At 39.9% G+C, this 27,031-nt stretch overlaps 1 protein-coding gene across 2 annotated transcripts in view; it reads right to left on the bottom strand.

Moving 5' to 3' along the window:
* The window catches only part of CPA6 (carboxypeptidase A6), a 311,803-nt gene continuing 284,772 nt past the window's right edge, over window positions 1–27,031 (bottom strand). For both annotated transcript variants that reach the window (XM_050800279.1, XM_050800281.1), the window contains exons 9-11: window positions 11,822–12,024; window positions 5,847–5,931; window positions 1–519 (exon numbers count right to left, since the gene is read on the bottom strand). In XM_050800279.1, the coding sequence (XP_050656236.1) occupies window positions 332–519; window positions 5,847–5,931; window positions 11,822–12,024 (476 nt within the window). In that variant the 3' untranslated portion in view covers window positions 1–331. The remainder of the gene's footprint in view (window positions 520–5,846; window positions 5,932–11,821; window positions 12,025–27,031) is intronic.

Genomic DNA, 27,031 nt, shown 5'->3' with positions numbered 1-27,031 from the left:
TAATTGAGAACATGAAATTTATTGAAGAGAAATCCTCAATTAATTTGTACATTTCTTGAGAAATGGGAAATTTGAAAATATTCCCTCCCACCATAATCAAATAAGACTCTACAGGGATAGAAAATGGATACTTTTTCTTATAATAAAGCAGGCTATGCCCTATTTTTTATTGTTTTCTATTGCCACAAAGTCAAATTGTGTGGGGTCTTTTTAAAGTCCATAGATATGTTCGCTCTAAGCAGCTGCCCTTCTCTTTGAAAACAGTTTCTATCCAGGCCCAAGTAGGCCTTGCTCAGAATCCTATGGCAGTTGACCTGAGCCTTGGGCTGTCTCAGGGACATTTCTTTAGCAGGTGCATTGTGATATTTTTCACAGCCAGCATAGTTTCTGTACAGGTGGGTTTGATGAGCATCTCTGGGAGTAAAAATCCAAAATGCCCAGTGTCACGTAGTTCGAAAGCAAATGCATAAGGTATTCCATTTTTGTAGGCCCAATCCATTGAGCTACCAGAGCTCACATCTAAAAGTTAAAACAAAAAAAAGATCAGCCTCACTAAAGAGTTGGTATAATTTTGTAAATGTATATACTGTATAGTATCTGCTTATTAAGCTTTACTAAATCCTTCCAATTAAATACTGTTTCAATAAGAATGATTTAACAGGAGCTCCTTGGCATCTGGTGCATGGAACTTATAAATCATCCCTTCAACCATCTTTAAGGATCCAGTCTACGTGTGAATGCCTTACCAGCATGAAGACCTCAAAATTTCTCAACCTCAATTCCAAAAACATTTATGTTCATCCCCACTTTATTCACCTACAAACAACCTATACTGGGAACTCTTTTTGTTTTTAGTTATCACTCAGTTCTTCTCTACTTCAATGTCTAGAATACTGAAATTGTGTTCCCAGAAACGTTTTTTTAAATTTTTTTTATTTTTTGAGATGGAGTCTCACTCTGTCACCCAGGCTGGAGTGCAGTGTCACGATCTTGGCTCACCGCAACCTCTGCCTCCTGGGTTCCCGTGATTCTCCTGCCTCAGCCTCCCAAGTATCTGGGATTACAGGGACTCACCACCATGCCCAGCTGATTTTTGTATTTGTAGTAGAGACAGGGTTTTACCATGTTGGCTATGTTGGTCTTGAACTCCTGGGCTCAATTGATCCTCCCGCCTTGGCCTCCCAAAGTGCTGGGATTACAGGTGTGAGCCACTGCTCCTGGCCCCAGAAAACCTCCTATTTCTTCCACCTCCCTGTGTTTCCACTCCGGCCTAACCTATTCTGTGCCTTTACTTAGATTGGTAGTTTCCAGATTCCTCCCTGTTTTCTTGTAGTTTCATTTGATTCTCTAGTTGGCCATGGTCATTTATTTCACTGAATTTCTCTCCAGACCCTCAACATGCCTGATTCCTGTCCTTTTTCTGCCTTTGTTTGGCTCATCCTCAATCCCTGGCCCAGTTTCTCTGCTTCCGCTAGGTGAGGGAGCTAGAGAAAGTCTTTGCTGAGCAGAGATCCTATGAAGTCACACTACCTCGTTACTGAAGTCTCTTTCTGCCCCCATGCTGCTCTAGGTTCCTTTTCTAGTTGGCTTACTGAAACTTTCCCATTCTCTTCTCATCTTCACTCTACACCGTCCCACTACTCTAGATCAGGGGTCCAAACCCCCAGGCCACAGACCGGTACTGGTGTGCTCTATAAGTTCCATGCATTGGTACCGGTCCGTGGCCTGTTAGAACTTGGGCTGCACAGTAGGAGGTGAGTGGTGGGTGAGCCAGTGAAGCTTCACCTGTATTTACAGCCACTCACTATCACTTGCATTACCGCCTGAGCTCTGCCTCTTATCAGATCAGTGGCAGCATTAGATTCTCATAAGAGCATGAGCCCTATCCTGAACTGCACATGTGAGGGATCTAGGTTGTGCGCTCCTTTTAAGAATCTTATGCCTGATGATCTGTCACTGTCTCCCATCACCCCTAGATGGGACTGTCTAGTTGCAGGAAAACAAGCTCAGGGCTCCCAATGATTCTACATTATGGTGAATTATATAATTATTTCATTATATATTACAATGTAATAATAATGGAAATAAAGTGCGCAACAAATGTAATGCACTTGAATCATCCCAAAACCATCCCTCCCCCACCCCACCACTGTCTGTGGAATAACTGTCTTCCATGAAACCAGTCCCTGGTGCCAAAAAGGTTGGGGACTGCAGCTGTAGATGATTGCCCCATTGCCTCCTCTACTGACATTAGAGCCCTCTGACTTTCCCCCTTTGAGCTCAGAGGAAGAAATGCTCCCTGTCTTTCACATGTGTCACCCCTTGATACTGTTGGTTATTGTCGTCTCTGGTAGTAAAACGCCCTTTTCCATGACTTTGTGCTATTAATTATGCATCTGCATTGGTCCAAGTACTCAAGGACCCCTTTCCTACAGCACTTCCTTCACATTACCCTACCATATGCCCTTGGTTACCCTCTTCTTTTTCCTCTTTCTTTTGCTTTAGAACCCGAGGGAGAACCTATATATACTGTGTCTACATCCTCAACCACTTTCATTCTGGCTATTGCCTCTACCCGTGTATTAAACTTCCTTTTTGAAGATTACCAATGACCGCAGGTCTAGCCTCTTTTTCTGTTTTTTTGTTTTCCCCTCAGATCCCACTTTCAGTGTCTCCACAGCCTTTAACACAGCTGACAAGCCCTCTGGCTACTCTCTCCTTCTGGCTCCTGTGACCTTACACTCTTTAGCTTTTCAGCACAGAGTTGAAAGCAGGGAACTAGACGTACCCTGCAGCCTGGGCTGTATCTGATCCCACCACATAGTGAGTAACTTCTCTGTGCCTCAGTCTCCCTTTTTGAAAAAGAGACTGATGATAATACAGTACCTGCATAGCATAGGGTTGTTGGGAAAATTAAATAAAGTAATAAATCACTTGAAAGTACTCAAGATATATTAACTGTTATTATTTTGCCTCTTTATACCCCCAAGTGCATATGTAGTTTTTAGTCTAACAGGCTTTTAATAATAATTCATTAAATGATAAATGTTTCATGGAAAAACCTTTGTATACATTTTTCCTGAAATTTATATAATCCAGCTTGAGATAATCCTACTATTATTATCATTAAATTTTCAAAGCATGGTCATTTACTCAAAAAATATTGCTTTTATGCTATTTTTCCTAGGACAAGTTAGAGATGGAATTATTATTATTATTGTTATTTTTTCTTGAGCCAGAGTCTCCCTCTGTCACCCAGGCTGGAGTGCAGTGGTGCGATCTTGACACACTGCAACCTCTGTCCTCCTGGTTCAGGCGATTTTCCTGCCTCAGTCAACTAAGTAGCTGGGATTACAGGCGCCCCTCACCATACCAAGCTAATTTTTTGTAGTTTTAGTAGAGACAGGGTTTCACCATGTTGGCCAGGCTGGTCTTGAACTCCTGCTCAGGTGATCCACCCACCTCGACCTTCCAAAGTGCTGGGATTATAGGCGTGAGCCACCGTGCCAGGCCAGAGATGGAATTATTATATAAAGATGACAATTAAAATGACTGTTTCTCAGATTCCCTTTGCTTCAGTTAAGGACAGAAAATAGGCTGTGGCTTCAGTGTCCCTCTGGTTAGAGTACATTGGAACTACAAATAGTAGTCATAGTAGCCAAGTCAGAGACAACATGTGCCAACAGTTACATCATGGTGATGTGACAGCCTCATTTCTTTTTTTTTTTTTTGAAACGGAGTCTCGCTCTGTCACCCAGGCTGGAGCACAATGGCACCATCTTGGCTCACTGCAATCTCTGCTCCTGGGGTTCAAGAGATTCTCCCGCCTCAGCCTCCCAATTAGCTGTGATTACAGGTGCTCCCTACCTCTGCTTCCCTGGTTCAAGCGATTCTCCCGCCTCAGCCAACTGAGTAGCTGGGATTACAGGCATATGCCTCCATGCCTGGCTAATTTTTGTCTTTTTAGTAGAGAAGGGGTTTTGCCATGTTGGCCAGGCTAGTCTCGAACTCCTGACCTCAGATGATGCAACTGCTTTGGCCTCCCAAAGTGCTAGGATTACAGGCATGAGCCACAGAACCTGGCCGACTACCTCATTCCTGTGGTAATAGGTTGTTCTCAGTAAATGTAATACTCTGACTGTGCCTCTATACAAAGTTGAAAAGGTAAACAGTAAGATCTAAAAAAATTAATGTTTAAAAATTGTTTATATATATTATGTTGGCATTAATTGGTAATATGATTTTTAAAATACAGTTTTTTTTCCCTTTCAAGGTGGCCACTGAAAACCAGTTCTAAAAAGGTCAACATGAGACCAATGATCATGGACTTTGAAAAAATAAATAAAACTATTGATACTCCTGACATTCTCATTATTAGAATAAACTTATTTGTCAATGTTAATTGACAAACCGAGTGTTTACTCTGAAGGCTGAAGAAAGTGAGTGGTAAAATATTAGGAATACAATGATAGGTAGATTAAAGAAGTCAAGGAGAATTTTGCTACTTAGAAGCATAATCAGATGTCACTACCTACACATATACATACAACATGTGTGTGTTTACCTTCATTTGTACACACATTCATATATACATGATTTCTTACTAGATTTTCCAAGTCATATAGTGAATACATTTTAGAGTTTAAAAGGCCCAGAATCCAATTCTTGTTACAGTTGTGGAAACTGAGGCCCAGGATTAATAAATACCTTGGCCTGGTTGACAGACCTGGCAGAATTAGGACTAGAATGCATATATTATGATTCTTTGTTTAAGTTCTTGCCATATACCCACTTGGAAGGACGTGCCATCCCTAAATAAGCCAGATCGGTATATTAATTGTTGAAAACATTGGAGATTGTAGCTACAGAAAGGGTAAGCCGACTTGTTTCTTCCTGCACGCAGCAAACAGTGAAGATTCCTCTAGGAGGGGTATTCTCACTATGAGAAGGGTGAGAAAATAGCCCTTTATCACCACAGACTTGGAATTCAAGGCTGCAGCGGGCCTAAATATACTCAACAAAGTAACCCCTATCTTCCATTGGTTTTACATACCCCCTATTGATTTCCTATTTCCCTAGAAAATTTACTGCCCTTAGCCAGATTTTTTTTGTCCTGTTATCTATTCTCAAATTTATCATTCCTTGTCCAAAAAGTATAAAATCATCTTGCTTTGGCCACCTCTTTGGACTTCACTCTGTTGTGAAGATCCTGTACACATAGAATTAATAAAATTTGTATACTTTTCTCTTGTTTAACCTGCGTGGTGTCAATTTGGTTTCTAGATTCAGCTGCAGGGCCTACTTGGAGTGAAAGATGGGAGGTGACGGGGGATTGGAAGTGATCTCTGGCTCCACTATACATTTTTCTCCATGTAAAAAAAGAAATACTTTAAAATCACCTTTTAAGGGATAATTCAATGGAAGGTGCTACATAAGAAACAGCATTTCATAACAAGAACAGTGGCAGAAAGGAGTAAAAGGGAAGCAGTTGTAGGGCTGAAACATTTACTTCATTATCTTCCCATGGCCCGTTTCCACCCTTGTAGTAGTTAGAATTGCTTAAGGAGCCCATTTTGGTATGTTCTACTGTCATAAGATCTCAACTGAGCTTGCAGTCATTACTGCACGCTTAGCATATTCTCTGCTTTGAATTTGTTTAAATGGGTAGAGTGATTTCTGTCAAGCTGTGTAAAACTAATCAGATATAAACTCCTATTTTCCTCAGCTAATTTGATAGTCAAAAATTTTACTTTAGGGAGAACACACTTTCTCCCTTCTAAAAGGAAATCATACAGGATATTGGTTCAAGAGAGAGGATTCTAACACAATGTACGCAGGAAACTTACACAATGTTGTGGAGGCTGGTCCATATCTGTATCGTACCCCATATACTGACTGAAGTGCATTCACAGCTTTATAGGCTGCAGATTCCTACGAGGGAAAATGGAGAAATTTTATATATTGTTGCATTGAAACTTTTTACATACACTGCTATGTTGTTTGAGCCTTATCGGTCATCAACAGATGGCTTCATTGGTTAAGATCTATATTCATTAATAATATTATATTACTCTTATGTCACACACTACATTTTGCGACATGTTTTAGAACACATTTCATTGATCTCACAACAAACCAGTGATCAATAATATTTCTATTTTATAGTTGAGAGAAGGAAGGCTCAGCAAGGTTAAATGGGTATGCAGAGTGGTTGAGCTAAGTACTCATATTTTCTGAGGCTGACTTAGTGTTCTATTCTCTTCACTTTGGTTCAAGGACACCTATTTTTTCTTTCTTTTTTTTTTTGAGACGGAGTCTCGCTCTATCGCTCACACTGGAGTGCAGTGGCGCAATTTCAGCTCACTGAAACCTCTGCCTCCCGGGTTCAAGTGATTCTCCTGCCTCAGCCTCCTGAGTTGCTGGGACTACAGGCATGTGCCACCATGCCTGGCTAATTTTTTGTATTCTTAGTATAGGTGGAGTTTCACCATGCTAGCCAGGATGGTCTAGATCTCCTGGCCTTGTGATCGGCCCATCTTGGCCTCCCAAAGTGCTGGTATTACAGACGTGAGCCACTGCACCCGGCCAGGGACACCTATTTCTATAAGTTACAAAATACTTGGCAGGGCAGGGACCATGTCAGTCTCAGTCATAGCTCACAATCAGTACTTAGCAATATGCCTGTATACAACAGATGCTTGATCAATATTTCTTATATGAATGTTGAATAAGCATAAATCTGAAAGAGTATTAAGATAAGTATACTTTTCACTGGGTATGTACAAGGTATTTAGAACACATCTGAATCAATTAAGAAACCCTTTAATTCAGTAAGAATGACTTCTCTTACGCTATTTGCTTATCCTCACTGGGAATGGAAACAATTTCAGAATGCTCATGACTTATAAGGTTACATATGCCTCCCACAGAGGTTAGACAAGTACTGCTAAGAGGCAGAAAGTCTAAGGTGAACTTTTCCTACCAATGGAAAAAATTAGGAAAAATATTCAACACAATCGAAATACTAAAAGATGCATATTCTAACATGAACTAGAATGATACTCACTATCCTTTAAATATGGTATAAAAACACTGGTTTCAACAAGGAGTTAGAGAAGTATTATATGACAAGTGAGAGGAAAAGAAGAATGCTGAAACCAGAATACAACTCTCCCATTTCAACTTGCTTATGAATAATTTAATACTTAAATTGGAGCACTCCGGACAACATGGTGGTGTGTACTGGACTGAGTTTCAGTTTGCTGTCCTCATTCAGCTCAGAAATGCATGAGGCAGTATTTGCAGCAAATGTCACCATTTGTGGATATTCAGGGACCAGGCTCCAGAAGCTGGCAGACTATTTACTATTGATCTCACTGATGACGACATTCTTCTCATGGGAGCCAACAGAAAAGGAATATAAACACCATAATTAAATACCTTTATGGAGATTGTTCTAAGATTTTAACATCTTCTCCAATGGTCTCAGCAACATTCCATGGCAAGGACAGATATTTCTACATTTAGAAGATTATTGCACTCTGCTAGTGAGAGAACTTTGCTTCTCATTATTTAGGCTGACTAAACCCAAGGCAAACAAATCTAAAAAAAAAAAAAATCACTTTGCCTATTTACACAAAGGAGAGGCACAGTTTTAGCCTTTTGAGCTCACTGCACCTCTGCCACTTGGGTACTGGTGCATGTTGAGTAGGGTTTAGATGTGATCTCTCCACAAAAACAAAACTCCATCATTTTTTCAAAGAATTATTTTACAGGGGGCCACAGCTAGACACCTAATTGAAAGGACTTACTGAAGTGATTCCTCTTTTCTCTACTCTATCCTGTTTCCAATTGTCAAAAAGTACCTAGACATCAGTTATTGGTCCTCAGCTAAGTAAATGGTGTGTGTGTGTGTGTGTGTGTGTATGTGTGTACATGTGTGTGTGTATATATATATATATATATTTTTTTTTAGACAGAGTTTTGCTCTTGTCGCCCAGGCTGGAGTAAAATGGCGTGATCTTGGCTTACTGCAACCTCTGCCTACCAGGTTCAAGCGATTCTCCTGCCTCAGCTAATCCAGTAGCTGGGATTACAGGTACCCGTGACCACGCCTGGCTAATTTTTGTATTTTTAGTAGAGATGGGGTTTCACCATGTTGGCCAGGCTGGTCTCAAACTCCTGACTTCAGGTGATCTGCCTGCCTTGGCCTCCCAAAATGGTGTACATTTTTATTTAAATATTTCCATATTTAAAGCAACTTAATGACTTAAAAAACATTGCCAGAAATACTGAATCTTACATATTGATGGAATATTTTTAAACAATTTTAATCAAATTTAATGGTTTCTGCTTAACATTCAGGGACTGTCTAGTTCCTGAGAATTATAATCATGATTTTAGTGACCAAGTTTATGATTAACTCTCTCCAGGATTTCTCAACAATGGCATTGTTGACATCTTAGACTGAATAATTCTTTGCTGTGGGTTCTGTCCTGTGCACTGTAGGGTGTTTAGCAGCATCCTTGGCCTATACCTGCTAGATGCCAGTAGCATCCCCCAACCCTGTTGTGCCAATGAAACATGTCTCTAGACATTGCCAGATGTCCACGGGGAGGCAAATTCATCCTTTTTTTTTTTTTTTTCCTTTCTTTGAGACAGGGTCTCACTCTATCACCCAGGCCGGAGTGCAGTAGCACAACCTTAGCTTACTGTAACCTCTGCCTCCTGGACTCAAGCAATCCTCTCACCTCTGCCTCCTGAGTTGCTGGGACTACAGGTATGTACCACTATGCCTGGCTAATTTTTAAAAATATTTTGTAGAGATGAGGTCTCACTACATTAATCAGGATGTTCTTGAACTCCTAGGCCCAAGTAATCCTCCAGCCTGGGCCTCCCAAAGTGCTGGGATTACAGGCACTAATGATCTATTTTATGCCACATCTTCCAATCCAAGACAAAGGAAAATAGGCTTAACTTAAAGTGGGAAGATAAACTTAAAATACGAAGAACATTCTCCTATGATAATTTTTTTTTTTTTTAAGACGGAGTCTTACTCTGTTGCTCAGGCTAGAATGCAGTGGTGCTATCTCGGCTCACTGCAAACCTCCACCTCCCAGGTTCAATTGATTATCCTGCCTCAGCCTCCCAAGTAGCTGGGACTACAGGTGTCTGCCACCAGGCCCGGCTAATTTTTATATTTTTTATTTTAGAGATGGGGTTTCACCATGTTGCCCAGGCTGCTCTCAAATTCCTGGCGGCTTGGCCTCCCAAAGTGCTGGGATTACAGGTGTCAGCCACTCTGCCCGGCCCTCATACAATAATTTTTATATATTATATAGTCCACATCATCTGCTGTATGAATACAAACAGACACAGTGCCCACGTAAGAAAAGTTGAACATTTGCCTATAGGAATACTGTGATACAAATTGTTAGGATGCCAGGTCAACACAACAACAGCTATAGCAGCAGCAGCAACAAAAACAAAGTATATTTGACCCACAGAGCAGCTAAAGAATAGCAGTATAGAATATAATTATCACTTTTACAATAGTTCTAAAGAGGGAGAATTTGCTCAGAATTCTTGGAAGGCCAAGAACAAAATTCTCTTTTTGGACAGAATAAGTCTTCCCCAGGCCCTCCTAAAGTCTTAGACATCTAGATCAGAAATTCCTAAAACCCCAAGCAATTGGTGCAGGATTTGGAGTTTAAGGTGTAGGGAGAAAGGGAATGATTCTCTTCAATAAAATTTTAAATTCAAGTATAACATTGTGGTATAATAAAAAAAATAAATATTTGGTCCTTGTCCCTGGTTCTTGGCACACAGTTTCTAAAACCTCCTGGAATCTCCAGAGTGCTAAGGGTGTCTTTTGGATGGTAATGAGATGACTTGTGGCTGGAGGCCCCTAAGTAGCTTCAGGATGCAGGGTGCTGCCAGAAAGACCAAACTTCGTGATTAGAGAGTTAGAACTTTTAGCTCCATCCTTCACCCTCTGAGGAGAAGAGAGGGGCCAGAGATTGAGTAAAAACTCCAATGGCTAATGACTTAATCAATTAGACCTCCATAATGAAATCGCCATGAATACCCCTAAACAGCGGGATTTGGAGAGCATTTGGGTTAATGAGCACTTGATGTGCTGGGAGGTTGATGCACCCAGAGAAGGCACAGAAGCCCTGAGCCCCTTCCCCCGTACCTTGGCTTATGCATCTCTTCCATTTGGCGGTTCCTGAGTTGTGTGATTGATGGATTGAGAAGATAGGGTCTCACTCTGTCTCCGTGGCTGCAGGGCAGTGGCATGAACATGACTCACTGCAGCCCTGACCTCCTGAGCTCAAGTGATCCTCCTGTTCCAGCCTCCTGAGTAGCTGGGACCACAGGTATGTGCCACCACCATGCCTGGCTAATTTTTAATTTTTTTTGTAGAGATGGGGGTCTCACCATGTTGTGCAGGCTGGTCTCAAATGTCTGGGCTCAAATGATACATCTGCCTGGGCCTTCCAAAGTACTGGGATTATAGGAGTGAGCCACTGTATCCAGCCAATTGTGTATCTTAAAAAAACCGGTGATAGTATGTAAAGCTCTTTCCTGAGCTCTGTGAGTCATGCTAGTGAATTATCAAATGAGAGGTGGGCTGGTAGGAACCTGCAATTCTGCAGCCAAGTCAGACAGGAATGTGGTTAACTTGGGAACCCCCTACTTGCTACTGGTGACTGAAGTGAGGGCAGTCGTGTGGGACTGAGTCCTTAAACCTGTGGAGTCTGATGCTAACTCTGGGTAGTGAGTGACCAAATGGAATTGAATTGTTGGACACCCAAGTGGTGTTGGAGAAGTGGTACTGGAAAAAGACATTACACATTTGGTGTCAAGAGGCCAAAAAAGCCCTAAAATATACATGTAGAAGAGTACACCGTTTTTGAGTTGATTGCTGGACAAATGATCACAAATTGAACACATTCATGTAACCACCACCCAGGTCAAGGAATAGAACTTCAGCAGCAACCCAATTTCCTCCCAATCACTGTACCCCCTCCTTTTTCCCCAAAGGTAAGTGCCACCTGACTTCTAGCACTGTATATTAGTTTTTCTTGGTTTTTGAACTTTATAGGCTTTTAGATGCTATAGGCTCTGAAATGACTCACTTAGTGATGAATGATGCCCCATAGTGAACAGCTTGTTGGGTTTCTGATATAAGGAGAGAAAGAAACTCTGCTTTTTCATTTTTAAGTAATCTTAAGCCTGAAAGTCTGTTCATTCTGTTAGACAAGTACTAACTTGTCAGATACATACCCAAAGACTTAGTAGCATTAAGCAAACAGCACTTACAAATTAAAACCTGCTTTTAACTAATGAGAGTCAATCTATAATTTATGAACAATCGTTTACTCAATAAAGTTAATTACAGCCTTGCATACATGACCAGAGCTATGATACTAATCAAATCCACCCTGACCTTTTCTGTGTAACCTGTGGTAAGAATACAAATAGGTTTGAAAGGATTGTTTTTGAGAAGCAGCACTACGGTTAAAAGCAACAGCTATGGAACTAGAGTTGGGGCTGAATCCTGGCTATGAGACTTAGTAGTTGTGTGTTCTCCATCTAATTACTTAATCTCTTAGCTTCTAGCTTCTTTATCTATAAAGTGGGGATAATAAAAGCTGCCTCATATGATTGTTATGAAGAATAAATGAATCAATACATGTAAAATACTTATTAGGATAACACAAACATTTGTTTGCCATTATCATTAGTACTTAGAACCATCTTAGCTTCAGAAAAGCAGCATGAAGCCTGATGCACATGCACAGGGTCAAATACTTACCACACAGCTAAAATTGGGAATTGTTGCATATTTGTAAGAATAGGGATACAGCAACATCTGAGCATATGCATGAAAGGAGAGATAAGCCCTAATGTGCTTTCTGTGTTTTCGAAGGAAGTTAGCTACAGCCTTCACTTCTGGCTCAGATTCTGGAAAAGGGCCACAGTATGTATCGTCACAAGGGTGCATAGAAGCTCCTTCATCTGCAAGTCAGAAAAGAAAATGGGGTAAGGAAGTAGGCAGAGAAGAAACAAGAAACACAAATCAGCACTGTTAAGCTGTGATTTTGCTTTTATTTCTGCAAACATATGGTATTATTAAGCAATTCATCTAACTTCTCATTTATGGAAATCAATACAAAAGTTCCAAGGTGATTCAAGTTCCCATGCACAATAGGAGGGCCTGAATGGAAACCAGGTACTGATTTTTCAAGTTTGAACCTGCACAAACTACTCTAAAGAAATTGTTCTATCAGCTGTCACTTCTAGCTGCACCTAGCAACTTGAACAATAGTACAGCAAGTGTTCAACAAATATTTGTTGAATAAGTTAATGTCAGTTAGAAAGAAAAGGCTAGACATATGTAAAGGTATCTGATAAGATACAAATACTGATATAGCAAGAACATAAAGACAGGCCAGAAATAATTTCACCAATTTCTATTATACTTTTAGAACAGCACTATCCAAACTAGTTTTGTAAAACCAGGAGGCTTTTCTAGTTATCTTGGTTAGAGTTTAGTTATGAAATCTTCAAAACAAAATTTTAATAACTTTTGAATTAAAAATCAAATTATATAGCGTATACTTAAGAGGTCCAAGGAAGGAAGGAAGGAAAATAAGAATCACTAGAACAATCACAAAGTATTACGGTTCTAAGAAAATTTGGAAATAATTACATTTTCCATAGTTATTTGCCATATGAGGCCACTAATGTCTCTTCCCTACCTCTAGAAAATGATAATTCTCTCCACAAACTAGTAGAAAATGTTTGGTGGTTCTGTGATGTAGTCAAATTCTACTGAACATAAAAAGACAGCCCAGTCAAATTGGGCTACATCTTGAGGACCATAAGTGTAGTTTATGCTGCAGTGAAGACAAGAGTCAAGATGGGGAACTTACAGCAATTGGGGTTTTCCTCCTTTGAATCTCATCCTGGAGATGCCTCAGAAGCAAGTGGGCTATAGGTGGAACTCAGAATGTAACATAAAAACTATAGCTGGGCAGGGTGTGGTGGCTTAGGCTTGTAATCCCAGCACTTTGGGAGGCTGAGGCGGGTGGATCACAAAGTCAGGAGACCATCCTGGCTAACACGGTGAAACCCCATCTCTACTAAAAATACAAAAAAATCCCAGCTACTCAGGAGGCTGAGGCAGGAGAATGGTGTGAACCCAGGAGGCGGACTTGCAGTGAGCGGAGCTTGCACCATTGCACTCCAGCCTGGGCTACAGAAAAGACTCCGTCTCAAAACAAAACAAAACAAAACAAAACAAAACAAAACTATAGCTGATACTCTGGAGGGAATGGAAAAAATAAAGAGAGATCTGTGGAATACAGACCCAAAGCACTGGAAAGGCAAGATCACAAACTAAACAACTAATTCTGGAGGGAGCAGAACTGATGAGCCAGAGAAAACAAGAATTTGCAATAATCCTAATAAATATTCTCAAGGGCATGTAGGAGGGCACTGGAAACAAATAGGGACAAGGAGTTATAAAAAAAGGACCAATCAGATATAGTAGAAACAAACTATTTAATTCAGGGTTGAATGAATACAGTTGATGAATGAATTAATAAGACGGAGAGTGGTTTGAAACATTCCCAGAAGGCATTGGGAAGAGTAAAGAATAGGAAAAATGAGAGAAAAATGAAAGGGCATGAAAAATAAAACAAATATCAATATGTGATTAATGGGAGCCCTAGAACGAAAGGAAAAAATAAAGTTAAATATTTGAAGAACTGCTAATTAAAATTTTTCCACAATTTTTTTTTTGTGTGGGGGGGATGGAGTCTCACTTTGTCACTCAGGCTGGCATGCAGTGGTGCAATCTCAGCTCACTGCAACCTCTGCCTCCTTGGGTTCAAGTGATTCTCTTGCCTCAGCCTCCTGGGTACCTGAGATTACAGATGCCCTGCCACCACACCTGGCTAATTTTTGTATTTTGGGGGGAGACGGGGTTCGACCATGTTGGCCAGGCTGGTCTTGAACTCCTGACCTCAAGTGATCTGCCCGCCTTGGCCTCTGAAAGTGCTGGGATTACAGGCATGAGCCACCATGCCCAGCTAAAAACGTCTCCACAATTAAGGAAAGATTGAACAGACTTATTGTGCACCAAACAAAAGAGATAGAGAGGAAAATATCAACACTTTGACAAATTATAGTGAAATTTAAGAAAAGAAAACAATTCTAGAGAGAAAAAGCAGGTCATTTAGAAAGGAACAAGAATTCCATTCACATTTGACTTTTCAACAGCAACATTAAAGTAATAAATCCAATGTATTTATTAAAAAGGAATTTTGAATCTAGGCTTCTATATCTAGAAGCCTAGAATCCAGTCAGCTGGATTCTCACTGCAATGTGAGAGTGAAATAACGATGTTCTCTAGCATCTAAAAGGCCTCAAAAGAATATACCATACACTGACATACTTTGAAAACACCCCTGAAGAAAGTATTCCAACAAAATAATGAGTAACTCCAGAGAGCCTATCTGGTATGAGAATTGCAGGTTAATAAGTAGCTTAGTAACATCTGCTATCTAAATAAGCAATATTGAAAGGGTGGAGGGGTGGGAAGTATAATGATCTAGGTATCAAATCCTAGGAAACAACAAATTGATGGAAAAATAAAGAGGGGGGTGGGCAGGGAAGCCAAAAGCATGCTAGATTGTTGGTCTATTTTGAAAAGGAGATATAGATACTGATTAAATTTAGAAATTGATGGGAAAAAACAAACCTAAGTATGGGTATTAAGTTAGGAATAACCACCAGAATCAGAAAAATAGCACACAGACTTCATAACTAATGGAATTAACTTTGAACCATTTAATTGAAGGTAGTAAAGAAGGAAAAAAGAAAAAAGAAGAAACAGGGCCAGCTGCAATGGCTTACACCTTAATCCCAGCACTTTGGGAGGCCAAGGTTGGAGGACTGCTTGAGACCAGGAATTTGAGACCAGCCTGGCCAACACAGTGAGATCCCATCTCTACAAAAATTAAAAAGAGTTAGCCAGGTATGGTGGCACACACCATAGTAGTCCTAGCTACTCGAAAGGCAGAGGCAGGATCGCCTGAGCCCAGGAGTTCGAAGTTACAGTGAGTTGTGATGGTGACATTGCACTCTAGTCTGGGTGACAGAGCAATACTGTGTCTTAAAAGAAAAGAGGCTGAGTGTGGTGGCTCATGCGTGTAATCCCAGCACTTTGGGAGCCAGGGCAGGTGGATCACCTGAGGTAAGGAGCTTGAGACCTGCCTGGCCAACATGGTGAAACCCCATTTCTACTAAAAATACAAAAAAATTAGCCAGGTGTGGTGGTGCATGTCTGTAATTCCAGTTATTTGGAAGGCTGAGGCAGGAGAATCACTTGAACCCGGGAGGCAGAAGTTTAAGTGAACTGAGATCACACCATTGCACTCCAGCCTGGGTGACAAGAGCGAGACTCCATCTCAAAAAAAAAGAAAGAAAAGAAACACTGGAAAACAGAGAACAGGAATACAGGAATTAAGACGGCAGAAATAAGTCTTAAAGTAACAGTGATTATGAAGAATGCTAATAGGTGAACTACTTGATCAAATGACTGATTTTATTTATTTTTTTACCTCCAATCCTGCAGAAAATGATTTAAAATTTATTTTTAATAGAGGTGAGGTCTTGCTATGTTGCCCAGGCTAGTGTTGAATTCCTGAGCTCAAGCAATCCTTCCACCCTGGATTCCCAAAATACTTGAGATTACAGGCATGAGCCATAGTGCCTGGCCTGATGTTTTCATATAGAAAAATAAAGAAGATCCATAGAAAAACATGTGGTGTAAGTAGATATACCAGATGTCTACTTTTAGTACTGGGGCAGCTTTGGTATTTGTATTAGTTTCCTAAGGCTGCCATAACACATTACTACAAAGTAAGCCACTTAAAATAACAGAAATTTATTCTCTTATAGTTCTTGAGGCTAAAAGTCTGAAATCAAGGTGTCAGCAGAGCCATCTACCTTCTGAATTCTCTATGGAAGAATCCTTCCTTGCTTCTTCCTAGCTTCTGGTGGTTCTTGGCAATCCTTGGCATTTCTTGGTTTGTGGATGCATTCCAGCCATGTATCACTTAAAGAAAGACATGCCAGGTATGGTGGCTCACGCCTGTAATCACAACACTTTGGGAGGCTGAGGTGGGTGGATCACTTGAGGTCAGGAGTTTGAGACCAGGCTGGCCAACATGGTGAAACTCTGTCTCTACTGAAAATACAAAAATTGGCTGGGCGTGGTGGCATGCACCTGTAATCTCAGTTACTCAGAAGGCTGAGGCGTGAGAATTGCCTGAACCCAGGGGGTGGAGTTTGCAGTGAGCCAAGATCATGCCACTGTACTCCAGCCTGGGTGACAGAGAAAGACCCTATCTCAAAAACAAATAAATAAATAAAAAATAATATGTTCTGAGAAATACATCATTAGAAAATTTCAACAGTGAGCGAACATCATAGAATGTACTTATGCAAATGTAGATGGTGTAGCCCATTGCTCTAGGCTGTAAACCTATACAGTATATCATTCTACTGAATACTGTAGGCAATTATAACAAGATGATAAATATTTGTGTATCTAAACATGGAAACAGTGGAGCAAAAATTCAGTATTATAATCTTATGGGACCTCTGTCATATATACAATCACTGTTGACTAAAACATTGTCATGTGGTGCATGACTGTACTCCAGTCTCTTCTTGTATGTTCACATGGCTTTCTTCCTGTGTTTCTCTATGTGTCCTCTCTTCTTCTTATAAGGACAACTCACTGAATTTAACTAATTACTTCCACAAATAACCTTTTTCCAAATAAGATCATATTCCAAGGTTTCAGTGGACATGAATTTGTGGGGAACACTATCCCACCACAGTTTTGAGGAATTATCCTGTTGCGGAAAAACTAGATCCTGCATAGGATACTTTCTCTGAGACACTGTTTTTCTTGCAAGAAGTAGAGGAGTCTCCAAGATACCTGGATAAAAGATCAACTTAAAAAATTCAATAGTGTAATTCTACTCTTGACAATATTACTTACAAGATTGTATAGTAGAAAATAAGGTATTATTCACAATATCTAGGAATTAAGCTATTAAATAATGCCTGACTATTAGAAAGAAAATATTAAAACTCTACTAAAAGATCTATAATTTCAGAATTGAATTAGAGAACTATACCATGTTCATGAATATGATGACTTGGTAGTGTAAAGATATTCATTCTTCCCTATTTATTTAGTTATTTTGTTCAATTCAATTTTGACAAAAATATCAGCAGCAGGATTTTGGGAGAAAAGTCAACTAAAGAACTCTGAAAGTTTTGAGGAGAGTAAATAGCTCAGAAAATCTTGGAAAAGAAGAGTAGAGAAGGGCTTATCCTATCAGGCATTAAAACATACATAGGTATAATCATAGAAACAATATGATATAAAGTCAGAAATAAACTAGTAGACCAATGGAACAGAATCACCAAGAAAATGATTGTTTAGTAAATGATGTTGAGAAACTAGCATATAATATGGAGAAACCAGAGTTGGATCCTTAGCACATAAATGTACAAAAGTAAATTCTAAATGGTTTAATAATTTAAATAGCAAAAATAAGACATGGTAAGCAGAAAAAAATATAAGGGTTTGGTTGTTGTTAGGGGCTTTCCTTAACCCTTTTCCTTCATATCATCCTTCTGGATGGACTTACAGAATGTGGGGATGGATATATAAAAGAGGTGCTCTTTAATAACTAAGTTTTTCCACAAGATTATATGCAGGGTGAACAGTGGGGAAAAAGGTCCTTATGTATGTTTGGTCATATATAATGAATGTAGAATGAATTAAGAAGTTTTTAGTATTATAATCACAATTTCACCAAAAAGAGCAAGGAAATACAAAGTAACACAAATATACATGACAACATAAGTCAGACTATGTGTAATAATGTAATAATATAAAGGGCTTATATTTTAAAATTACAAGCTGATGTTGAATTCAACTTAACAAAAATTTTTGAATACTTCTGTTCTAGACACTATGTTATATACTGGGAATCAAATATGAAGAAGCCACAGACCCTGAGTTGAGGAACATAAAGATTATGCTGGAACACATAAAGTTAACAGAAAAAATCAATATAATGTGGTAAATGCTACAATATATTTAGAAGACAGGGCAAAGAGGAAATCATCCTGTGTGAGTGTTCAGGAAAATCTTCTTAGAGGAGATAATGTCCCCTGGAAGAGACAAATCTAGAGGGATAGATATGAGTTAGAAGATAATTTCAGGTAGTAAGAACAATATCAACAACAGTGTAAAGGCAAGAGACATTTGGTAGTAAGGTTCAACATAAAACGTGAGTCAGAGAATTCTGGTGGATGCGCCTAGAGTAGTAATTAGGAACTAGTTCATGGAACATCTTATATATTATGCAAAGGAGCTTGTAGTGTCCTCTAGGCAGTGAAGAACCTCTGTGGTGCCCAGAAAATACACTACTGAGACCTCTTGCTGCCATGAGCATAGTTGACTGACAGCTCCACTTGCTACCCTCTGGATCCATCACTGCATTCTCATCAAGCCCACATTTCCCCACAGTTGCTCTTTGCCAGTGACTGATCATAGTAGAGGCATTAGTGCAGGCCCGTTCTTGCCAGATGCAGGTATCCTTTACAAGGCAACTTTGGCTTGATGCATCCCCATAGGCCTGCCAAAGCCTTTCTTAGAGTTGCACGTTAGTCTGAGACTCTTCCAGCCCCATCCTTTTCTCCCCTCTCCTTTCATAGGTTTCTGACCTGCATCATGGCAAAAAAGCTGTCCTAGCCTATTCTTTTTTTTTTTTTTTGAGACAGAATCTTGCTCTGTCACCCAGGCAGGAGTGCGGTGGCACGATCTTGGCTCACTGGAACCTCCACCTCCTGTATTCAAGTGATTCTCCTGCCTCAGCCTCCCGAGTAGCTGAGATTATAGGTGCGCACCACCATGCCTGGCTAATTTTGTATTTTTAGTAGAGACGGGGTTTCACCATGCTGGCCAGGCTGGTCTCCAACTCCTGGCATCAAGTGATCCACCCGCCTTAGCCTCCCAAAGTTCTGGGATTACAGGCGTGAGCCACTGCTCCTGGCCCGTGTCCTAGCCTATTCTTGCTTCCTCTTCTTTATTCTTGAAAAGTATTTCCTTCAAATATATCTCTTGTCATCTAATCCTGAGTTGATTCCTGCTTCCTGGAGGTCTTGAGCTACCATAACTGAAGTTCTTTTTTAATCACCACTTTATTGAGATATAATTTACATATGATAAATTCACCCTTTTAAAGTGGATAATTCAGAAGTTTTTAGTATATTTACTGAGCTGTGCAACCATCACCATTATCTAATTTTATAACGTTCAATTCCAAAAAGGAATCCCACACTTTTTAGCAGTCATTTCACATTTCTCTTCCTCTCAGTCTCTTAACCATGAAGGATTTTAAGGCATGGGCAGATTTTTATTTTAGATTTATTTTGTAAAAGTTTATAGGATAGATTTGTAAGAGGCAAGTCTATAATCAGGGAGACCAAATCAAGACACAATTACAACAATCTGGGCCAGAGATATTGACAGCTGGAGTTAGGGCTGTGGTATTAGGAACAGTACCAAGGGGGTGCATTAAAGAAATATTTGGAAGATTAACTAATTGGACTTGGTGACTGGTTGAATATGTAGGGCAATGAGGCAGGGTTTGATAACATCTTACCTCTCTGGCTTGGTCAACTTAGTCGACAGTATTTTTTTTTTTTTTTTTTTGAGACGGAGTCTCACTCTGTCGCCCAGGCTGGAGTGCAGTGGCACGATCTCGGCTCACTGCAAGCTCCGCCTCCCGGGTTCACGCCATTCTCCTGCCTCAGCCTCCCGAGTAGCTGGGACTACAGGCGCCTGCCACCATGCCCGGCTAATTTTTTTTTTTTTTTTTTGTATTTTTAGTAGAGATGGGGTTTCACCGTGTTAGACAGGATGGTCTCGATCTCCTGACCTCGTGATCCACCCGCCTCGGCCTCCCAAAGTGCTGGGATTACAGGCGTGAGGCACCGTGCCCGGCCAACAGTAGCTGTTTTGAATGAAACATTGAATAGATGAAAAGGGATGTGGACATATAGGGAGAAAAGGAAGATGTTTATTTCATTTTGGACATGTTAAGTTTGGCTGCCAATAGATATTTCTAATGGGGTACTGAAGATAAATATGAAGCTCAAAGGAAATAGTAGGCTAGAGAAAAGGATTTGGGGGTCATTATCATTTTGTGAAAGTAAAATCGGCTGCTCATGACTGTAATACCAGCACTTTGGGAGGCCGAGGTAGGCGGATCACTTGAGATCAGGAGTTCGAGATCAGTCTGACCAACATGCTAAAACCCTGTCTCTAGTAAAAATACAAAAATTAGCTGGGTGCTGTGGTGGGTGCCTGCAATTCCAGCTACTTGGGAGGCTGAGGCAGAAGAATCCTTTGAACCCAGGAGGCAGAGGTTGCAGTGAGCCACTGCACCCCACTCTGGGCAACAGAGTGAGACTCCGTCTCAAAAAAAAAAAAAAAAAAAAAAAAAAAGTGAAATCACTCAAAATGAATACAAAGCTTCAAACTGTGGGGAATATCAGTATTTAAAAGACACAAGGAGTATAAGAGGACTCTGTCATTCACACTACGAAGGAATTGTCAGGAAAGTAGGAGGACCACAAGATGCTGATGCTAAGGAATCCAGGGGCTTGATGTTTCAAGGAGAGTGTGGTTAGCCTGTAAAATGCAGAAAAGAATTTCATTTAATTTTATAGTAACAAAGTAACTGGGGATTTTTGCTTTAGGAAAATTAGTGGAGTGGTAGGGGCAAAAGCCAGATGCTATATGCACTTAGAGGAATGAATGTGAAGAAAGGAGAAGGAGATAGTAAGTATAGACTATCTTTTTTGGGAAGCTTGGTCTACAAGGGAAGAAAATATATACAATGATGGCTAGAGGTAACCTTGGGGATAAGAAGCAGATTTAAGTTTTCTTTTTTTAGGGAGGACAAACATATCTAAAGAAAGAAAGGGGAAAAGTATAGATGAAAAAAGAAAAAGAGAGATTATTTGATAGGAGAAAGTTCTAGAAAAGATGTGAATGGGTGGAATCAGCAACCAGCTGTAGTGACAGGCATTGAAAAGGAGATGGGGCTTCGGATTTCCTGTTTTCTTCAAATGTCTTTGATTCCTCATCCCATCAGTAAGAAACTTTTTGCATATCCCTGATATATATTTTTAATTTATATATGTCTTATTTGTAGTCTAATATCATATAAAACATACCAAAATAATATTTAGAATGTTTAGAGATGAATTAAACTATAATTAAAATATTTTTAATTTTTAAATTAATTGTTTAGAAAGGCATTAATTCTCTTAAAATAAGGATTAGAAAGATAGATGAAATCTAATTTAAATACCTTAGCAGTGTCTACCTGTTGTTTTTCTTCAATGAATTCATGATGTAAATGATGATATAAAAGAATGTGAGAACAGCCGGGCGTGGTGGCTCACGCCTGTAATCCCAGCACTTTGGGAGGCTGAGGCGGGCGGATCACAAGGTCAGGAGATCGAGACCTTCCTGGCTAACACGGTGAAATCTCGTCTCTACTAAAAATACAAAAAAATTAGCCGGGTGTGGTGGCGGGCACCTGTGGTCCCAGCTACTCGGGAGGCTGAGGCAGGAGAATGGCGTGGGCCCGGGAGGCAGAGCTTGCAGTGAGCCAAGATCGCGCCACTGCACTCCAGCCTGGGTGACAGAGCGAGACTCCGTCTCAAAAAAAAAAAAAAAAAAAAAAAAAAAAAAAAAAAAAGAATGTGAGAACATAAAGTTCTTGGTTGATCTCCTAACTGGCAAAAGTATATGTATTGCAATCTGTTGTCTCTCTGGACATTCAAAACACCTTTTTATTTCTCTAAAAATAAACATTGGAGAGTGAATTCAATAAGTACATGGAAAAATGATTAGAATTAATTTTTTTTTTTTTTTTTTTGAGACGGAGTCTCGCTGTGTCGCCCAGGCTGGAGTGCAGTGGCTGGATCTCAGCTCACTGCAAGCTCTGCCTCCCGGGTTTTTACGCCATTCTCCTGCCTCAGCCTCCCGAGTAGCCGGGACTACAGGCGCCCGCCACCTCGCCCGGCTAGTTTTTTGTATTTTTTAGTAGAGACGGGGTTTCACCATGTTGGCCAGGATGGTCTCGAACTCCTGACCTCGTGATCCGCCCGTCTCGGCCTCCCAAAGTGCTGGGATTACAGGCTTGAGCCACCGCGCCCGGCCTAGAATTAAATATTTAATGGAAAAAAGAGCATGCAATTGTATAAATGAGATGGTTAAAAACAAAGGAAAAAAATAAAGAAGTAAAGATTAATAGTCATTTGCTAGGCTGGCAATAATGGTATTATTTATTTATTTCTTTTTTTTTATAGTCTCGATATATCATCCAGCCTGGTCCTTGGCCTTCCAAAGTACTGGGGTTACAGGTGTAAGTCATCACGTCTAGCCTAATTATTTTTTCAATGTTTTATTTCTGTCATATTATCTCAATTTATAAGTAAAAAAATTAGAAAAGAAAAATAGAGATCTGAAATATATTTTTTAAAAAATTAAAAATTTTTAAAGAAAATAAGTGAAAACAGAAAAGCAGCAGAAATATTTGGTTTTATTTTACATTTGACAGCAACTAGTCCCTGTGGAAATTGACTTGACAGTTGCAGCTGAATCCTCTAGAAAGCAGTATTGGGAAGTCATGGTTATTGTGACATGTTTTCATTGTTATATTATCACTTTCAATGTTTTTCATTTATAGCTTTTAAATTTCTCATAAATGGAATCACAATGCTAATTTTAAAATTGTCATCTTTTAAAAGATTTCTTTTTCACTTGCATCTCCCACTGCCAACTTATCCTGGAATGACCCATGTTAAAAACTGAGGGTAGTTAATATAGTTTACAAATACACACACTGGTGTGCATATATGTACTCACTCACCGTGCATATATGTATCTTGATATAGCTATATAGGTTCAAATTACACGTTTATATATATATATACACACATATATATGAGAGCTATTTTTACTCACAAAACAAGATCATAATCATACAATTTTTTTGCCTCTTGCTTTTTTCTTCAATGATATTTTGTGGAACTTCTTCCATACAGATTTGAATTCATTCTTTTAAATTCATTCTATTGTAACATAATTTAGTCTCCCGCCTGTCTATTGTTGGGAATCATGCTCATTTCTCTCTCTTTACCATGATGAAACAATACCACAATAAAGAAGGTGGAGGCATTACTACTGATCTGAAAGAAACAATAATGCAATAAGCATCAAAGTATACGTATCCTGACATCTGAGTGCTTTTATTTCTATGGGATAGACTTATAGGAATAGGGCCTTGGGTCGAAGGAGATATGTGTGTACACACACACACACACACACACACACACACACACACTTTAAATAGATGATAAATTCACATGATTCAAGTATCTAAAGTTATAAAAGGATATTTTTAATTCTCATAGATTTTTTGCCAGATTGCTCACTAAGATTGCTACTATTTATATTTCCACAAGTAGTATGTAAGAGTACCATCTCTCCTTCATCCCTACTAGCAATACTCTACAAGTGTATCACCTTTTGATTTTTGCCAGTTTGACGGCAAAAATTAATTTTACTTCCTTTTTTTTTTTCTTTTTTCTTTTGAGACAGAGTCTTGCTCTGTCACCCAGGCTGGCTGGAGTGCAGTGGCACAATCTCAGTTTACTGCAACCATCACCTCCCGGGTTTAAGCAATTCTCCTGCCTCAGCCTCCTGAATAGCTGGGATTATAGACGTGTGCCACTATGCCAGGCTAATTTTTGTATTTTTAGTAAAGACAGGGTTTCACCATGTCAGCCAGGCTGGTCTCGAACTCCCAACCTCAGGTGATCCGCCCGCCTCGGCCTCCCAAAGTGCTGGGATTATAGGCGTGAGCCACCGTGCCCGGCCAATTTGCCTTCATTACTGGAAGTGTGTTTGTGTTCATACTTTAGACTGGACTCTCTGAATTGCTTAATCACATTCTTAGCTCATTTTGTTTTCTGCTGGGCTATTCATCTTTTCCTTACCCATGTAGAAAGGACTTTGTAAAGACTGTCACTTGCATTGCATTTTATCCTCAAATCTGCAATTTTTCTATTTAATCATTTATGGAAACTTTATCATTTTAGACATTTTACATTTCATATAATCACTATGTCTTTGTAAAACATGGCTTTTGTTTTTTGGTCTTGGTTAAGAAAGTTTTCCCTTGGGAGGCTGAGGTGGGCAGATCACTTCCATTTAGGAGTTTGAGACCAGCCTGGGCAACATGGCGAAACCATGTCTCTGCTAAAAATACAAAAAATTAGCTGGTTGTGATGGTGTGCACCTGTGGTCCCAGCTACTTGGTAGGCTGAGGTGGGAGTATCACCTCAGACCAGAAAGTCAAGGTTACTGTGAGCTATGATTGTGCCACTGCATTCCAGCCTGGGTGACAGAGTGAGACCCTATTTAAAAAGAGACAAAAAAAAAAAAAAAAAAGAAAGAAAAATAAAGTTTTCCCTATCCTTTTTTTTTTTTTTTTTTTTTGAGACAGAGTCTGGCTCTGCCGCCCAGGCTGGAGTGCAGTGGCCGGATCTCAGCTCACTGCAAGCTCCGCCTCCCGGGTTCACGCCATTCTCCTGCCTCAGCCTCCCGAGTAGTTGGGACTACAGGCGCCCGCCACCGCGCCCGGCTAGTTTTTTGTATTTTTTAGCAGAGACGGGGTTTCACCGTGTTAGCCAGGATGGTCTCGATCTCCTGACCTCGTGATCCGCCCGTCTCGGCCTCCCAAAGTGCTGAGATTACAGGCTTGAGCCACCGCGCCCGGCCAGTTTTCCCTATCCTTAAAGATTATAGGTACTTTCTAGATTTTCTTCTAAGAATTTTATCACTTTATTTTTTTCCATGGAAGTCTTTAATCCTTCTGGATTTATTTTTGTACATATGTAATGTTATCCCTTCAGTTTTTCTAGAGGAATAGCCAATTCTGTCAGCATCATTTATTAAATATCCTGTCATTTTCCTACCGAATTAAAACATTACTTTGGTTATATATTAAAGTGTAATGCAGCCAGGGATGGTGGCTCATGCCTGTAATCGCAGAACTTTGGGAGGCTGAAGAGGGAGGATCACTTGAGGCCAGGAGTTCGAGACCAGCCTGGCCAACAAGGTAAAACTCCATCTCTACTACAAATACAAAAATTAGCCAGGTGTGGTGGTGCATGCTTATAATACCAGCTACTCAAAGAGGCTGAGGCATGAGAATTACTTGAACCCGGGAGGCAGAGGTTGCAACGAGCCAAGATCATGCCACTGCACTCCAGCCTGGGCGACACAGCGAGACTGTCTCAAAAAAGCAAAATAAAAGTGTAACACATGTGTGGATCAATTCTTGGACTCTCTGTTCTGTTCTGCTGTTCTGTGTGTCTATTCTCATGTTGTTACCCCAACAATCTATAGCAGCATTAAAGTATGCTCTGATACAGGCAAGAGACAGTCCCCTCGTTATTCTTTTTACAGTTTTATCGGCTTTTTTGTCTACTTATTTTTCCATGTAAACTTTATGATCATTTTATCCAATTCCTAAAAGCAGAATACAAAATTTAAAAAACCTTGAGATTCTAATTGGAATTGCATTCAATTTGTACTGATTTGGGGAGGATTTTATTACATTGAGTCATCCTATCCAAGGACAGTTATATGCTGTTCCATTTGTTCAGATTCTTGACTGTTGTTGCTGTTGTCATTATTGTGACTAGACAGCCATTTTTCAGATGGTCTTCTCAGAACAGTGAGGTAGAAGCCACTTCACGATGCCATCAATGTTTCTCTCATGTTCTGCCTTCCTGTCCTCCACCTCCACCTCCATCAAATGCAATCTGGGGAATCAGTCACCCAAGCCATCTCTTTAAACTTCATTTTGGAGGCTTATGTGATATCAATATAAAAATATAACCCTGTAAACATAGTGTTCTGAGAGTTACAAAAATTCCAGATAACTTTACTTATAGGTAATATGCTTACTTCATATTTGGAATAACAAGTAATGGCTCTCTATTGATGTTTCCTTAGAAAATCAGACCCTCTTGTAAATAACTAAATATTCTAAGTTACTAAAGATAAATTAGTTGCTTTATTCAAAGTTCAAAGAAGAAGGCAAAGATGGAGTAATCTAATTTCCATCTTCTCTGTAGATTTGTAACTATTTCTAAGCCACTCCTGAAGAGTCTAGAGACTCATGTCAATTAACAAAGGATAGGAATTGCTACCTTTTATCCTTTTTAAGGAGAGAAAAACCAAACATTAATTTTCTCCTTCAAGATTGAGCAAGAAAAAGGGTAACTATTTTGTACTGAAAACAGGACCAGTGCTATTGTTCCTTTCTGGAGTGGAAGGCAATCAGGCTACAGGTGAAGATGTGAGTGGGTGACAATTTTGCCTTGTATCTATTGGCTGTATAGCCATAGAGGAGCACTCCTCTTGACCTGAGGCTACTTGCTTTATCCATAGAATCCTCGCTAGATCCAACCAACACCAACTTTCTCTAGGTAAACTTGGGGTCTTTATAACATCCCATACTAGCTCAGGTGGTACAGTACAGACCCAACATGATGTGTGAAGAGTGGCAGAGTAGAGAATATAGACTAATTTTAGAAGTAGGTGTGTTTGGCTGTAGAAGGCTGTAAAAGTGATAGCACTTATGTTGCACTGAAGCTATTTATTTATATAGACTCTCCTCTCCTTTAGAGGGTGAGCTCCCTGAGGACAGAGGTCATGGACTACAGTTTCCTAGGACTTAGCAAAACAGACACCCTCACTACCCTTTAAATGTTACTTAAATGAGTAAGTGGAGCTGACCCTGTTCAGGGAAGGTGCTTGTACCTTAGAACAGGG

The sequence above is a fragment of the Macaca thibetana genome, chromosome 8 (genome assembly GCF_024542745.1).
Source record: "Macaca thibetana thibetana isolate TM-01 chromosome 8, ASM2454274v1, whole genome shotgun sequence".
NCBI lineage: Eukaryota > Metazoa > Chordata > Mammalia > Primates > Cercopithecidae > Macaca > Macaca thibetana.
The sequence above is the reverse complement of the archived record's forward strand: the minus strand, read 5'-3'. Positions and strand labels throughout refer to the sequence as shown.